The sequence below is a fragment of the Passer domesticus genome, chromosome 1, assembly GCF_036417665.1.
Source record: "Passer domesticus isolate bPasDom1 chromosome 1, bPasDom1.hap1, whole genome shotgun sequence".
Classification (NCBI taxonomy): Eukaryota; Metazoa; Chordata; class Aves; order Passeriformes; family Passeridae; genus Passer; species Passer domesticus.
Genome location: NC_087474.1, coordinates 23723773 through 23738627, shown reverse-complemented (window position 1 = coordinate 23738627; position 14855 = coordinate 23723773). Strand labels below are relative to the sequence as shown.

General features: G+C 38.9%; 1 protein-coding gene and 1 long non-coding RNA gene across 8 annotated transcripts in view; one reads left to right on the top strand and one right to left on the bottom strand.

Moving 5' to 3' along the window:
- Positions 1-14855, bottom strand: part of PPP1R9A (protein phosphatase 1 regulatory subunit 9A) — a 131155-nt gene that overhangs the window by 46945 nt on the left and 69355 nt on the right. For all 7 annotated transcript variants that reach the window (XM_064410536.1, XM_064410561.1, XM_064410526.1 and 4 more), the window contains exon 5: positions 10069-10173. In XM_064410536.1, the coding sequence (XP_064266606.1) occupies positions 10069-10173 (105 nt within the window). The remainder of the gene's footprint in view (positions 1-10068; positions 10174-14855) is intronic.
- LOC135287256 (uncharacterized) lies at positions 11157-11774 on the top strand. Its single transcript, XR_010351048.1, has 2 exons — positions 11157-11285; positions 11506-11774. It is a non-coding gene; the product is annotated as an uncharacterized LOC135287256 (long non-coding RNA).

The window sequence follows — 14855 nt, the reverse complement described above, 5'->3', positions numbered from 1 at the left end:
GTGAGAATACAGCAAACACATTCTGAGAAAGAATGGGGGTTTGCTGTAACAGTATTCAAAATCTTCTAAACTTTCCTAAAATACAGTTTTGTATAGTAAATGTGCAATTGTAAAAAAATTACAGTGAAATTCACTCAGGGACTTTTACAGTCAGCTGCCTCATCCCTGGAGCTGTTCAAGACCAGAGTGGATGGGGCTTTGAGTAACCTACTCTAGTGGAAGGTGCCCTGGCAACAGCAGAGCGGGTTGGAACCAAATGATCTTAAAGGTTCCTTCTAACTCCATCAACTCTATGATTTTTGAAATGGTTTTCCTCTGAGCTTTCAAGTCTGAAGCTGCTTCAGCTACCATTTATCTCATTTATTTCAAGATGTCTTCAATTACCTACTCTGGCTGATTCCATTAGGTTAACAGCCACATAATTAATCCAAAGTGCTGAAAGGGGTGTGAACCCTATTAAGAAAGCAGTTTTATTTAGCAGCAGCACAAGCTGGAATTTGTGTGGTTATAATGAGCAAGATCAACCTCTCCCAAACAGCACTCTCAAATGCAGAAGTCACTGACTGCACATAAGGAATTCATGATCTATGAGCTTCCATTATACCTCTTGATATGAAATGATGTGAAACTCATAAACACTCTGAATAATTTCAGTTGGAAGGAAACCGGTCCAACTTAAGCCCCTGACTTGAAAAGAAGGCAAATTTTGTCATGGCCTTGATCAGAATTACCCTTAGTGCAACTTCTCTCCATTGCCTGTTATTTTGTCCCTTTGTACCGAGAGTATGAATAACATGGGTTTATCCATTCTGCCTCATGGAAGGTAGCTGAGACAGCAATAAGATGCCTGACATTCCATTCTCTTCTTTTGAATGAAGATGTTCTTTCCACCTCTTCCCAGGAGGCTGCCTGCATATCTGCTCTCTATCTCAGTGTTGCAAGGGATGCTGCTCCAGATTCCTGACTCACTCAAGCCCTTGCCTCATAAGGTTTCTGTCAGCCCATTCCTGCAGGCTGTTAAGATCCTGTGATTGCAGACCTTTGTTACCCTATCTACCTCACGTGCAAATTTATGTCAGTAAATCCACCCAGCCCACCCCTGCATCAGCAACAGGCATGTGCACAGCAATCTTTAAAGCTACTAGGCTGGAACCAAGAGGACTGGTAGAGGGAAATAAAAAAGGTTTGCCTGGAGATAACTGAGTGATCCAAAACTCCAATTCAAATAAGTGAAGAACTCTGCCTGGAGACCAGCACCCTAAGTAACATCATGAAATGATGACCAGAAAGGGGCAATGAGTGAGTGAAGTTATTCAAGATCAAGTAAGAAACATCTAAGAGGGCAATCTATGTAATATCTAGTGCAGGATGCTGGCTGTATGAAGCCAGTACAGATAAGCAGACTTTGGGAAGAGCCTCCAAGGACCTTGGAGACTGAGTTGCCAGTAAGATGAACTGCTGTGCAGAAGTTCTGCAGCCTCTATCCTGTCCCCAGACACAGGATGAGGTAAAGTACCCTGAATTTCAAGACAGACAGTAGGACTTCAGCTTACCACCTTTGGTCAGAAGGGACCATGCCACGAGCAGGGACAGCTTCCACTATATCAGGTTGCTCAGGGCCCCATTCAACCTGGCCTCGAACAGTTCCAGGGATGAGGCATCCACAAATTTTCTGAGAAACCTCTTCCAGTGCCTCACTATCCCGTGAGTAAAGAACTTCCTAATCTCTTCTCTTTTAGCTTAAAACCACTCCCCCTTGTCCTATCACTATCTGTGCAAAAAGTCACTCTACCTCTTTTATATAAGCCCCCTTTCATTACTGGAAGGTACTATAAAGTCTCCTCAGAGTCTTTGTTTCTCCAGGCTGAACAATTCCAGCATTCCCAAACTGTCTCCAGAAGAGGTGCTCCAGCCCTCTGATCAACTCTGTGGCCTCCTCTGGACCCACAGCAACAAGTCCAGATCTTTCTTGTGCTGGGGACCCAGAGCTGGATGCAGCACTGCAGGTGGGATCTCACAAGGCAGAGAAGAGAGGCAGAATCACCTCCCTCACCCTGATGGCCATTCCTCTTTTGGTGCTGACCCAGGATGTGGTTTGCCTTCCTGGCAAACAGTGGTGTCAGTGGTACTGGTGGATGAGCAGCAAAATCACAGATGAAGCATCAGAAAAGCCTCAGCAGTCTCTCCACAGCATCGTGGATTCTTGGATAAAAGCCCCTGATAAACTATGCTGCTATCAACACTAAATGGATATTGAGTCAGACAATTAGGTAGTCATGTAAAAAACCCACACAATAATATCAGTGCACTTAGATTAATTATTCCTCTAGAAATCAATTGTAGTCTAGGGCCTCACTGACACATTAGCTTTACTCAAGAGTACTTCAAAATTAGCCAAGAGATTCAATGTTTTGGCACCTCTCCACATTCTGGTCCTTACATTGCTCTGTTCTTCTGAGAGTGCACGTTAAGAATCAATTCCATCTCTTTCCAGACAGCCTGACAGTATTCCAACACAATCCTTGCTTAAAAGGTTTCCTTGAATACAGGGTGATAATTTAATCAGCATTTGCTAGAGCACCACAGCACTTTTACAGGAATGACCACTTCAAAGAAACACATTTCTGTGTTGTTAAATCTGTGCTTTAACACACCTGAATGCAGACACTTCTGTTCAGAAGGTGCAAGTGCAAGCAGGCCATGTTTATAAAAAAACCAGATTGCTTTATCAGGTGAGATCTGTCTTCCCTCACTCTCATCCTTGCTGGCATCCACAGGGAAGAAATCCAGGAAGAAAATACAGGTAGGTCACCAGTAAGCTTCTGAGTTCAGACCATGCATGCTCTTAATCTGGATGATTACATGATCCAGATTCTAGGCAAGACAGACCACTCTCACAGCACAGTCCAGCTAAATGCTCCTACAGCATCATCCATATATTTGGTGAGTTGTCCTGCCAGGATGAACAGCAGGTGTTTCTGCCCAGCTGTCACAATGCTGTATCCCATTAAAAAAGGTGTAACAAAACTGTGTGGGAGCTTCCACAAAATAGTATCTTGGATGAAGGAGTACAAAAATTAGCAAAATAAACATATATGATGATATTGCAGTTGCAGGGTTAGTAGTTTATGTTTAAATCCAATCAAGTTGAGAATGAACTAATTCAAAACCTGTCAAGTTGTTCCCTTTTCCAGGAAAAGAAAAGCTGCTCCTAATTAAATCTAGCCCCTCTAAACCTTACTCATTCATGTTATATTTAATTTTAAAAGCCATGCTCCAATACCTAGAAAAATATTCTATAATTCAGACAAAATATTTAAATGAATATTTCTTTATATATTTCACACTCAAACATCTAATTTTCTGTCCTAATGTGCAAATATATTTTTTTTAAATTACCATAAAATTCAAATTAGCAAGAACTAAAGACACAGGGGCTATGTTTATGCCAGTAACTCACACAGTGCCAGGGAATGCTTCCAAGTACTAGTAACTGGTCATCATATCAAAATTGTATTTTACATCACTGAAACAGTCTTGGAAACAGCTTGACCCAAGTTAACTAATACTCTACCAAAGAACTCTCAGAGTCCAGTGAACAGTTAGAAAAGCCTAGCAGTCAGCTTGGATGTTTCCAATGGACCATTTGCATATGGCCACCCTGCTCAGAAAGGTACAAGTCTTTAAGGGCAGGAGCACTGGCCACGCTGGTGCCAGCTGGCCTCAGCACAAAGAACAGCCCAAGGCACAGCTTGTCTACTACACAGGCACAGCCAAGGAATACAAACCAGCTCAGCAGCGATGAATGCAGTCTTATCTCACCCATGCTAAGGGGTCAGAGGACTCTTGAGTAATTTTTCACGTTCAGCACACTACTCCTGGTAGTCTTACAGGACAATTACCAGTGGTTGTAGGAGTACTTTGCAGAAACCAGAAAGAAAACATATTACGGAATCTTTAGTATAACCACAGTGGATTAAAGAGGAGATGTTTACACCACTTTGGCACACAGCAGCACACATTTAGTTTCTGCAGGATCCATAAATCAGGTTTATCAAAGAAGCAGAAAGTGCACCAAGCACACATGGCTTCTGAAGCAGCCCAGCATGAAGTCCCAGCTCAGCAATCAGCACTGCAGAGCAAAGGACTTTTCTTTCCTTCTCTTTTAATCCCCTCAGCTCCGTGCTTGGATTCCAGGATAAAGAAATAGACAAGGAAAGGAAGAACAAAACCACAATCCCCAGAAAACAGATAACATAATTCAGCTCTCTGAAGCAGACATGAAGGGTGGTATCTTTTGGTTTGGGTCCTGTCTCATTACCCAGTAATTAGCAGTCCTGCCTCTGCCACAATGGGGATCTGCACGACGGAGAATGCCTGCAAATTTTGAAGGACCCAAATGTTTCACAGGGTGAGAGCACAGGCAGGCAAAGTCAGAAGGAGCAAAAGAAAATCTGCACAGGCATGCACACTGGGAGAATTATTACCTAGACCAGGGAGTCACAACAGAAGCACACTGTTCAGTGTTACTGTCAACACCAGCATTCCCCCCGGGGCACACTGCTGTGGCGAGGTCCTGAGGCACACTTCATCTGCCCCTGCACTGCCTCAGCTCTTGCAAAGAGCTGACTGTAAAAACTGCCTTTCCAGATGCTGTGGTGGCAAACAAAGCTAACAGCAGGCATGCAAATACTATTTTAGGAAATGGTATATTTTTCAGAAAAAATTCATCTCAAGATGGGGTGAGAGAAAGGAATAAATGATATTTCAAGTTGATGTTAAAGAACAATCAATTATTTTTACTTTTTACCCTTTAATTGCTACTTGCATAAGAGCTATACAAATGTAAAAATTTGTATGAAAGATTCCATCTACAATTTAGTACAAGATAAAATTTAGGCTATGAATTAATTGGGAGTTGAGACAGAACCCTGATTTGAATTAAAACTTTCCAGATAAGAAAAACAAAAAATGGCAACAAATTATTCTTTATTAGAACAGAGAACAGTTAATAGTGAAAAGCCAGAGGGCTGGGTATTTGCACTGCTGTTGTTAGAACATAATCTTTAATGATCTAGAAGACTAATTAGACACAGCAAAATTGGCTAACCAATTATTTAAGATGGAATGACTTTGATGCATTTCAGCAGAATTTAAATAAACAAAAGCAGGTAAACTCATTGGCAACTGAGAATTAAAACAATTAATAACTTTCAGGGTGGTAGAAGTCATGGTAAACTGAACAGGTTTTGCACGGGTTCTGCAGGGTTCCCTAAAAAAGAATCAAGAACTGACTCAGGAGGCACCATGAGAGCATCCGCTCAGTGCCTAGCAACAGTTTGGAAAGCCAAGAAAATGTTTAGTCACATTCATACAACAGGATGCAAAAGGAGGACACCGAATTTAAAATTTGCCTCTCCAGTAAAACACTGAATTTTGTTAACTTCCTTAAAAGAAACCTTTCAGAGGAAAGTAAAAATGCTAAAAGCATACAAGCAGCATACAAAGGATTGGGATTCTCTGATGAGTCTCTCATTCAAGACCTATTCTCCTTATCAATCCATTAAGTCTTCCAAGAACCATGTCCTCCTTTCCTGGGATCCTGCCTTTCCCAGAGCTGTCTGAGCACAAATATTTGCATCCAGTAAGTATGATAAAATGACAAAGTTTTCTCTATGGAAGAACTAGATTTTTTTCTCTTGTGAGTATTTTCAAAGAAAAAGCAGTAAAATTCCCTGGAGGCATACAGTTCTGTGAGTGAGCTTTCTCTGGCGGACACCATAGGGTCTCCCAGAACCATTTCATTATGATGAACAGGGGAAGAAAGTGTGGTCATAAAGGCTTAACACCACCCAGGCAGCTTCAAAGAACAGGTCTGATACTCAGCATCACAGGCCATGGGGAGACTGCAAGCAAAACACAGGAGAAACTCCCTGACAGCATGGGATTCCCACTGTCAAGCTGTCTCCTCATCCTATCTTTTATGACTGCAAGCACCACTTACAACCTTCAAGCTGATGGATTACATCCTAAATGGGGTCAAAAGAAGCACAGAACAATTAGTGGTATTAGTGTGGCACTGCCCTGTGAAACATTAATCTTAGAGCAGGGGCAACAGTCAACAATATTGGAAACAACACACATTTCAAATCCCTCCTGTATATAATCAAATTCTGAAATCCACTAATATGAGATATTAGTAAACTAAGCAGTTATGTAAAACTATACAGAAGACTTGATATTTACATCAATTGAAAAAGCATTCATAGTTGTATTTGCCAGATTAGAATCACGAGGACACTAATTCTCATCCTGAAAAGCAGAAGCTGATTGCCAGCTGGGATTATGAAGGAATTCCATCTCTTTCCTTTGCCTCACAGGCTACCCGAGTAAATCTGCTGGGTACTGATTATCTTTCTAGAAAACATTACAAGAAAGAATAATTTAATTTATTGTCACTGTGGAAGTAAAACTGGTTGAGCCAATGATCTTTCATTATGGTATGATGACTCTGCTGGATAATCCAATACTGCAAACAATGGATAAAATAATTGCAGATACTTATGTTTGCTCTTCTTTCACCTCCTCTCAGCCTCACCTATAACAGTTCAAAAGGTAAAAGCCATGTCTTCATTTTCACAAATTCTTTACTATGTCAGCTACAGACAGTCTGGATGCATTTTTTCCGGTAGAAAAATTGCAAAAATCTATTCTAGGTCAATGACTTCCACTGTCAGTATCATTCAAGGTGTTCAGAAGGCTCAAAGGAGAAAAATAAATCACTAAGTATTGGTATTATGCAAGCTCTCTGAAGAGGTATTGACTGCATTTATTGCAAAGAATTATGAAGTGGCTTTAATGTCATTCTATTCATGAGTGTCCTTTCTTTACAACTGATCTTACATACCAAACCCTGCTATAAAAACCAGCATGCACTTTGACTAGATTAAGGACAAAACAACTTCAGATACCTAAGGCTGTGGGATATAAACGTGAAGTAATGCCAGTGAAAGGCACACAAATCTCTGTGTGTACAGGACACCAGGCAGAAGAAAGGCACAGATCCTGTATGCTATGATCACAAAGATAACTATGCCTATTAAAGCAGTTCCATAAACCCCATCAGGCTGACACTACTGAACAGCAGATATGCAAGGAAGTGTGAACACAATTCCTCCTGTGATGGAAGGATTCGTGAGGCTGCCTTGCCTTGGATCAGGTGAGGTGTGCTTGTACACTGCCTACACACTGGCAGTCAGCTGGGGCACCCTCCTCAGGAAAAGCAGGAGGGGTTTATAGAGCAGCAACCTCTTTCCCTGCTCCTGCCTCCTGCAGTGACACGGATCATTAATGGCAGCTGCCATGGGAATGGTGCACTCAAAGGTTGGGAGCACTGCTCCTTGCACTGCTCCCTGCACTGCTCCCTGCACTGCTCCCTGCACTGCCAGCAGGCAGGAGCTCACAGCTGGGAGCAAGAAAGGCATTGTGTCCCAGCAGACCCTCCCATGCTGTCCCTAATGTCATGGAGCAGTTCAAGTGCAGAGGTTTTCACTGTCTGCCAAAGAAGGTGAAGATGAGGGATTTTCCATCCTAGCTCTAACACAGCAGGAAAAAGGGTCTGTCAGAAACCAGTTTTTCTCTCCACAAAACAAGCAGCAGGCAGGGCTCTTTTGTCACATGTCAAAAGAAAACCAGTCAGGAAGTTAAAAATACCTTATTTCCTTTCATATCTAAATTCATCAATATTAGCTCTTACTTTCTTTACAAGCAAATGTTCAAACCTGTATTGAAGCCAAAACATCAAGCATCCTGAAATATCTGCCTCCAAAAAACAGCTTTCTGGAACCATTTTTCATTTTGTGCAACTAAAACCAATGTAGATCAGGCAACAAAACCATCTAGGTTCTGTTCAGGACTGAACCAGAAGCTAAGCAGGAGCCTGTGCCATGCAAGGCTACCTTGTTGAGTCTCACCCAGCCTACCACAAACCAGGGAAAACATCATGCATTTCTCAGCTGGCTTTCATAAAGCAGAAAGAAGTCTTTCTGAGCATTTTTTTCCCATGGAGTTTAAAATAAAAAAAATTAAGGAAGTTGAACCAAATTCTACCCATTTTTTTCCTCTAATTAGAAATACACATTAGTAAGATACTGCCAACCACACGGTATGCTCGTTATGTATAAATTATTAATATTTTTGTATTATTTTATACTGTAACTCATACAGTATTTAAAATGTATTATTAACTGAATATTATTTTATGCTTTTTTTGGTCTAGTTTTGACACTAACATACTGGTCATTTTTTCCATGAAAACTCAGTATTTTAATCTTACAAGGAAAAATGAAGAAACTCAAATATCTCTCTTCGATAAATGAGACCTGTCAGAAGCCAATGATCCCAGTGCACAGCACACCTGACAATGTGAGCTCAACAACAGTGAAGAAATACTTTTTTTTCAGCTCCCTCTTTTGTGACAAGGGTCTAGATTGCAGCCAGTCTCACTGTAATTTATTTCCTGGGAGAAGACTGTGGGAGCTCTGTGTGAAAATCACTTTATATTTTTTCCTTCCTCTATTATTTTCCCACAGAAGCAAGTATTCTAGAACTCATGCAGTAATAATTACACAAAGTAAGCTGATTCTAAATGTATGCAATACATATGTTTTATGTGAGTGTTTTCTTTTTTCCTTTTTCATTTTGAACTAGAACATCAAACACAGAATATACATAACATTTGCCCTGTGTACCGAAAGACGCTATTCTCTGTCATGAGGATTTTATGTTTGAAGGTCCCAACTGTAGAAAACCTAATAAAGTATATACTCATTTTCATAGTTTAGTCAGTAGGAACACTCACAGCATGTGTGAGTCTTTGCAGAAATAGTAATGGTGTAACTTCAAATGTAAATGTTACACAAAAATATACTCGCCTATAATTACACTACAGTTTCAAATATTCTCTTTTTTCCTAACTAACCTCTCTCAAATAAAAGATTGATCAACCACCCCCAAGATTCTTTGCAGAATCCACATCCCAGCATTATTTCTCAATGCCATGCAGGATCAGCTACAGAATTTTAGTGGAAGTGTGCATGCCAACATATAGCACCACCATCTGAGGGCGTCTGCATATATTACCACCCATAGCTTAGTCATGGTTCAAAAGAAGTCAGCTCTCAACTCATTAATTAAAGAATTCAATTGTACTCCCTAGAGGAGATTTTGAAAGAGAACCAAAGGTGACTAGAGAATGGCTGCTGCTTTTACAATATGCCAAAGATATTTTTGGATTTATTTAGTAGAGTTGAATCTTTACTGAAATTAACAAACTATTGAAAAACTATGTGACTGCACAGGGTTTTAAATGGCAAACCAGTTCAATTCTAGGGAAACAATGTTCTTATTAATGACATTTTATAGCTTTTCACTCACATTCACTCAAGTTCAGAAGTGTACTTGCAGTATCTGTTACATTTTCTAGTCTGTTCATTATTTTATGGACTTTTACAGGGACACCTTTCAATGAACTACAGTATAGGTGCAGAGAGAAACCCACAGATGGTGCTGGGAACTCAGTTAATTAATACTAGTTACTTTCCTCAATTTGGCAGCTGTTATCACTACAGCATCCAATATTCTCCTCTCCTCTGTGCCGAGGTGGCATCGGAGGGACGGAGTGCTCATCTTCTCCTGCTCCAGCCCTGGAGCGTGAACATGGTCAGTGTCCCATGGGTGGAGCAGGGAAGTGATCACTGACCAACACCCATGACCTTCATCATCCCAACTAATACAAACAGCTTGAAGGCCATGAACATCTAGACTAGTGATCAAGAGCATAGTCATTATCTGTCTGCGATTTCAGCTTGTCTTGGTGGTAATATTTTAAAAATCTAAGCCAAAACAAAACTGTAATACTGTATTTGATCCCTCTCTTGGGATCAAAGGAGAGAAGACACAGAGGCTAAAAGCCCCTGATTCTACCTGGGCAAACTGAAAGGTCTGTGAAGGAAGCCAAGTAATCTTAAGTATTAATTAAAATTTCTTTTTTCCCTCTAAAATACTCACCTGACTTTCTCTTTGGTGTTTCTAAGAACAGTTGCAGCAAAATTTTGTGTAACACCAACCAGACTGATGCCATCAACTTCCACAATTTGGTCATTCACTTGGATCCTTTCAGGGGAAAAAAACCACAAATGCATAATTAATTGTATGAATTCTTGAAAATATTCAGCAAAACTTAGCATAGAGAGATCTTTCTAGTTTGAGCTTAAACAAAAGCTCAGCCATAAAATGATTGAGGTAAATATGAAAAACGCATCATTCCTTGCACATAGACATCTCATAAATCCAACTTCCAAGTTAACATTACAGTTAATATCATCAATTAATTATCCAGTCTCTTTTCTAGTATAGAAATACAGTAACACAAACTCTTGAATTTGTCATATGAATTAAATTAAATGAGATACTTTAACAGCTCTTATATCATTCTTTCCTAAGCCAATCTTGAAAAACAGCATAAGACATAGCTCTGGCATTTCATGCTAATGGAAAAAAAATGTAGCATTTAACTAAAACAACCTGCTCATCTGTGGAGAAAAGAGCTTTAGTATCAGACCCAATTGTGACATACTATCTTAAGATATTCCATCGAACTTGTCCAAAAAGAAGAATTCCCAGTGTAAGCGTGATCTTGCTGCACACTATCGTAAAACCTTGGACTGCTTTAAGGAGGACTCTCTTTTTGAAACCAAACACCTATTTACAGCTGATACACTGTTTAATGCAGAGAAAGTTAAGACAGAATGAAAGCCATGTTGCTTTTATCTAAAGCAAGCACTGCTACAAAATCCCTACAGCAGGCACTGGACTCCTCTGGATTACGAATACCTGGAAGATGACTGCTACACTATTCTTTAGAAACGCACGATCTCTTAACAGTTTCAAAATAAAAACCAAACAAACACATCCAGAACTAGTCAAAGGGAGCAATTTTCAAGTACTTACACGGATTCTATTGAACCAAACAACACAGTTTACAAAGCAATCAAGAAATAGCTATGAAAAAATCTTATTTAAATTACATGAAAATACCTAAATTAATATATTTAACATCTTGAGATATGTTAGTGATAAGATTTCTTTTCAAAAAACAGAGGCTTCGACAGAATGTTGAAGCATTTGGACTTGGAACACTAATTTCTCTGTCAAGTCTGAGGAAATGCTTTGCAGTTTTACACGTGTTCAAGCAGCATCTTCTGTTCTTTGGATTCCAGTGATGAGTAAGAAATACAGTATTTATTCTTTGGCAGCCTCACACTAAAGAATGTCACTGTGTTCTAGGCAGGATCTCCCCTGAAAAAGGCAGTCTATAAACTCCTATTTTGAAAATCATATTAGGCATTTTAAGCTCAGAATTTTATTTCAGTTTTTGCTGAAACATTTGAGAAATACAGCAATCACATTAATATTTATCTAATTTTGATTTTTTTTTAACTTTAGCAAATACAGGGTACAGTCAGATGGCACAGGAATTCCTGGAAAAGAACTTTTACGAATTTGGTGCCTACTGAATGGGAAACTGTCACCCTCTTGGCTGAAAATGGTGGAATAATTCCTTTGAGATGACAGCAACAACACTGTACATCACCACACAGTGGATTAGCAGTGTTCATACAGATACATAGGTACAGGATTTCAGGTGATGAAGCATCACGTTAGGGAACTGTTGTCTGCAACTTCATAAGCAGCTCTAACTTGATTCAGTCTAATTCTGTTTGTCCTTTAGACATATTTTGTATTGCCTTCTTTCTTATTTGTACAGCTCCTAAACTAACTTCCAACTCTTATTTTTATGGCCACTATTCTCCAAAACTCCTTCCTTTCTATATATACATATATTTTAATTATATATGAGCATATATGAATATCAACATACAAAGTGCAGACTTCCCATGAGAGCCCACTCCAAGAGGAGGTCCAGGCCTCCTCTGTCTGTCAAATCTAATTTCAAACACCAATGAAAAATTAGGTTCAGATTGCCAAAGTCTGATTTACAGAAATTGTATTGCATTTAGCATTAATAACATTGGTAATTCTTCTGGCAATTATTTTCTAATGTTCATCACTTTAAATTCTGTCTGCAGATAACAATGAAGTAGCAACTAAAGAAGCAAACCAACTAAAGTTGAAAAAAATAATTGCATAATTGCTCTGTATGATGAACTGAAAAATTTAATTTGTGCAGAAACATCTTCTAGAGTTCAAGTTAAGAACTACGTAATGTTTCAAAACTGTTGCTCCTAATGCTATCAAAATACTTTATAACGTGAATGACTCATCACCACAATAATCTGAAAGAAGCAGCTATTGATTGATCCAGGAAAAGATTTTATTTTTCATATTCAATCTAATTTTTCATATTCAGTCTAATGACTGATTTCCTATCTTTCACATTATTAATAACCTCTCCTAATACTTATCACCATACTTGCCTTTGGATTCACCTTGAAGCACCCTTCTTGGTCAAATACAGGCACACAAAACCTTTAAATATGAAACTAAATGCTACCTGTTTGTCTACAGCAGCATGAATCAAGCCAGTGGTGTTAAATTACTGAGAATCTTTGCACAGATTTTGTATTTCCATGGAAGACAAGTACTTTACATCATAATTTGATAGGTCTTTCAATAAAAAATAGAACAACTATCCTACATATACTGTAACATTTTAAATTGTAGCTCCAGAAGAACCTGGTTGAAGATTGCTATGCGATTATTCAGAATATCTGATGCAACTACTGAAATAGTTTTATTTTCTGGTTGGAGACTTTGTTTTGCTATCACTGTTAATGATTAAATAGGCTTTTCATAAAGACGAAGTTAACAGGACCCTTTACAGTCGATGCACTTTATTATGCAGAACGGTCTGGTCCTGACTGAGAGGATTATATATCCCTTTCCCAAGTGAATGATCAGTCAGGCTCTCAAAGAGAAAATCAGTGTCCTATTTCTCAGCTGACTGAACATTCTGCCAGTTGAAAACCAACACAAATATTAGAATGGTCAAAGAATGATATTATTTTTTCTCAGCTGACAAGTTCCTTTCAGATGCCATCTAGGGAAATGAAAGAAGAGACTTGTGACGGAACATTAACTTCTGTAGCCCACTCAAACATGTGAATAATGAGATGAAAAGAAATTACAGATCATGACAGAGCAGCAGTGAGTGACTGATTTTCAACCAGAGAATTTTACAAAGAATACCAGTCGTGAGCTTAATGCCTTCTAGCTGAGGTCAAGCATACCCTTCAGAAAAACATTCACTTAAATTTAAAGTAATGGATAAAGTCATGACATCTTGAAGTGTCAGCTTAATTTCCCTTCATAATTTTTAAGCCTATGATAAATCAGTACTTGGCCTTCAACTTGATATCTTATTGCCAAGATCTGTAAAGACACCTCCAAGCCCAATCTAGGAGACTATATAGTTCAGCAGTTTCAAAGCAAAATTACTAAACTTTGCAACCCCCTTCCTTCTAGAGTCTTTTGCTTAAATTTTTGTAGGGTTTCCACTGCAGAAATTTTTTTTTGCCTGGCTGAGAAGTTAGAGGTGTTCAACAAGGAACATGTTACTGCAATGTATTTTTTAGAACACATCATCAACATCTTAAGAGTTTATTCCCACTTTTATTTATAAACAATATTTTCATATTGTTTATGACTAATACAACAACACATTAATGGTTAAAATCAGAAGAGGAGAATGCAGATAAGTTGATTTAATTGCTTACATATCAGAGAAGTAATATTTTATTGGCATGAAAATTTACAAAGTTAAGCACTGGGACAAAATGAAAAATTGCACAGGTTGGAAGATTTTTAAGAATCCTTTTCATTATTAAATGATTACATAATAAAGTTTTTTCCTATCTCCTAATGAGAAGAGGTTGACTTGGTTTTGGCAAGTATTGTACAATATACAGATTGGCAGTGCTGGATAATACACAGATCTGTGTATAATATTATCTGTGTATTATACACATCTGTGTATAATACACAGGTAACTGTGCCCCATATGATATGAAATATTTTATGTTGAAAAGGAATTCTTTTGCACATACCAAATAAGCAATTCTAGAAGCAAGCAGGTTTTATAGGAGCACATAGTACTACACACACCAATTCACCTCTTTAGTGGGCAAGGTTTATTATATCCTATTCCAATTAATTAATGTACTTTCAGGTGTGAAAACTGAACTCCAAAATAGAAGACTATCCAAAATAAGAAATATAAAGTAACAGTCTGTGTTAGTAAAGTTGAAAGGAGTATATTTAGTAAAAGTTTAAACATTCAGATACACTAATTATTTCATAAATCACAGAATACTTAAGGTTGGAAAACATCTTCTTCATCAACTAAGCAGCTCGATCACTCCTAAACCACATCCCAAGTGCGACATCCAGATGCCTCTTCAACACTTCCAGAGACAGAGACTCCATACCACCTTTCTGGGCAACTTATTCCAATGCCTTTTTAATTGAAAAAAAGCTTTAATATTTAATCTGAACCTCACCTGACACAATTTAAGGCCATTTCCTTTCACCCTTTCACTTGAGAGGTGTCAGAAGAGACCGATCCCCACCTGCTTTCCAGTCATTGTGGAGATGATAAGGTCATCCCCAAGCCTCCTTTTATCCAGGTAAAACAGCCCCAACTCCCTCAGATGCTCCTCGTAAGACCTGTGCTCCGGACCCTTCACCAGCTTTGTTCCCCTTTGGTCACACTCCTCACCTCAGTGTCTTTCTTGCAGTGGAAGGCCCAGAGCTGGCCACAGCACTCAAGGTGGCCC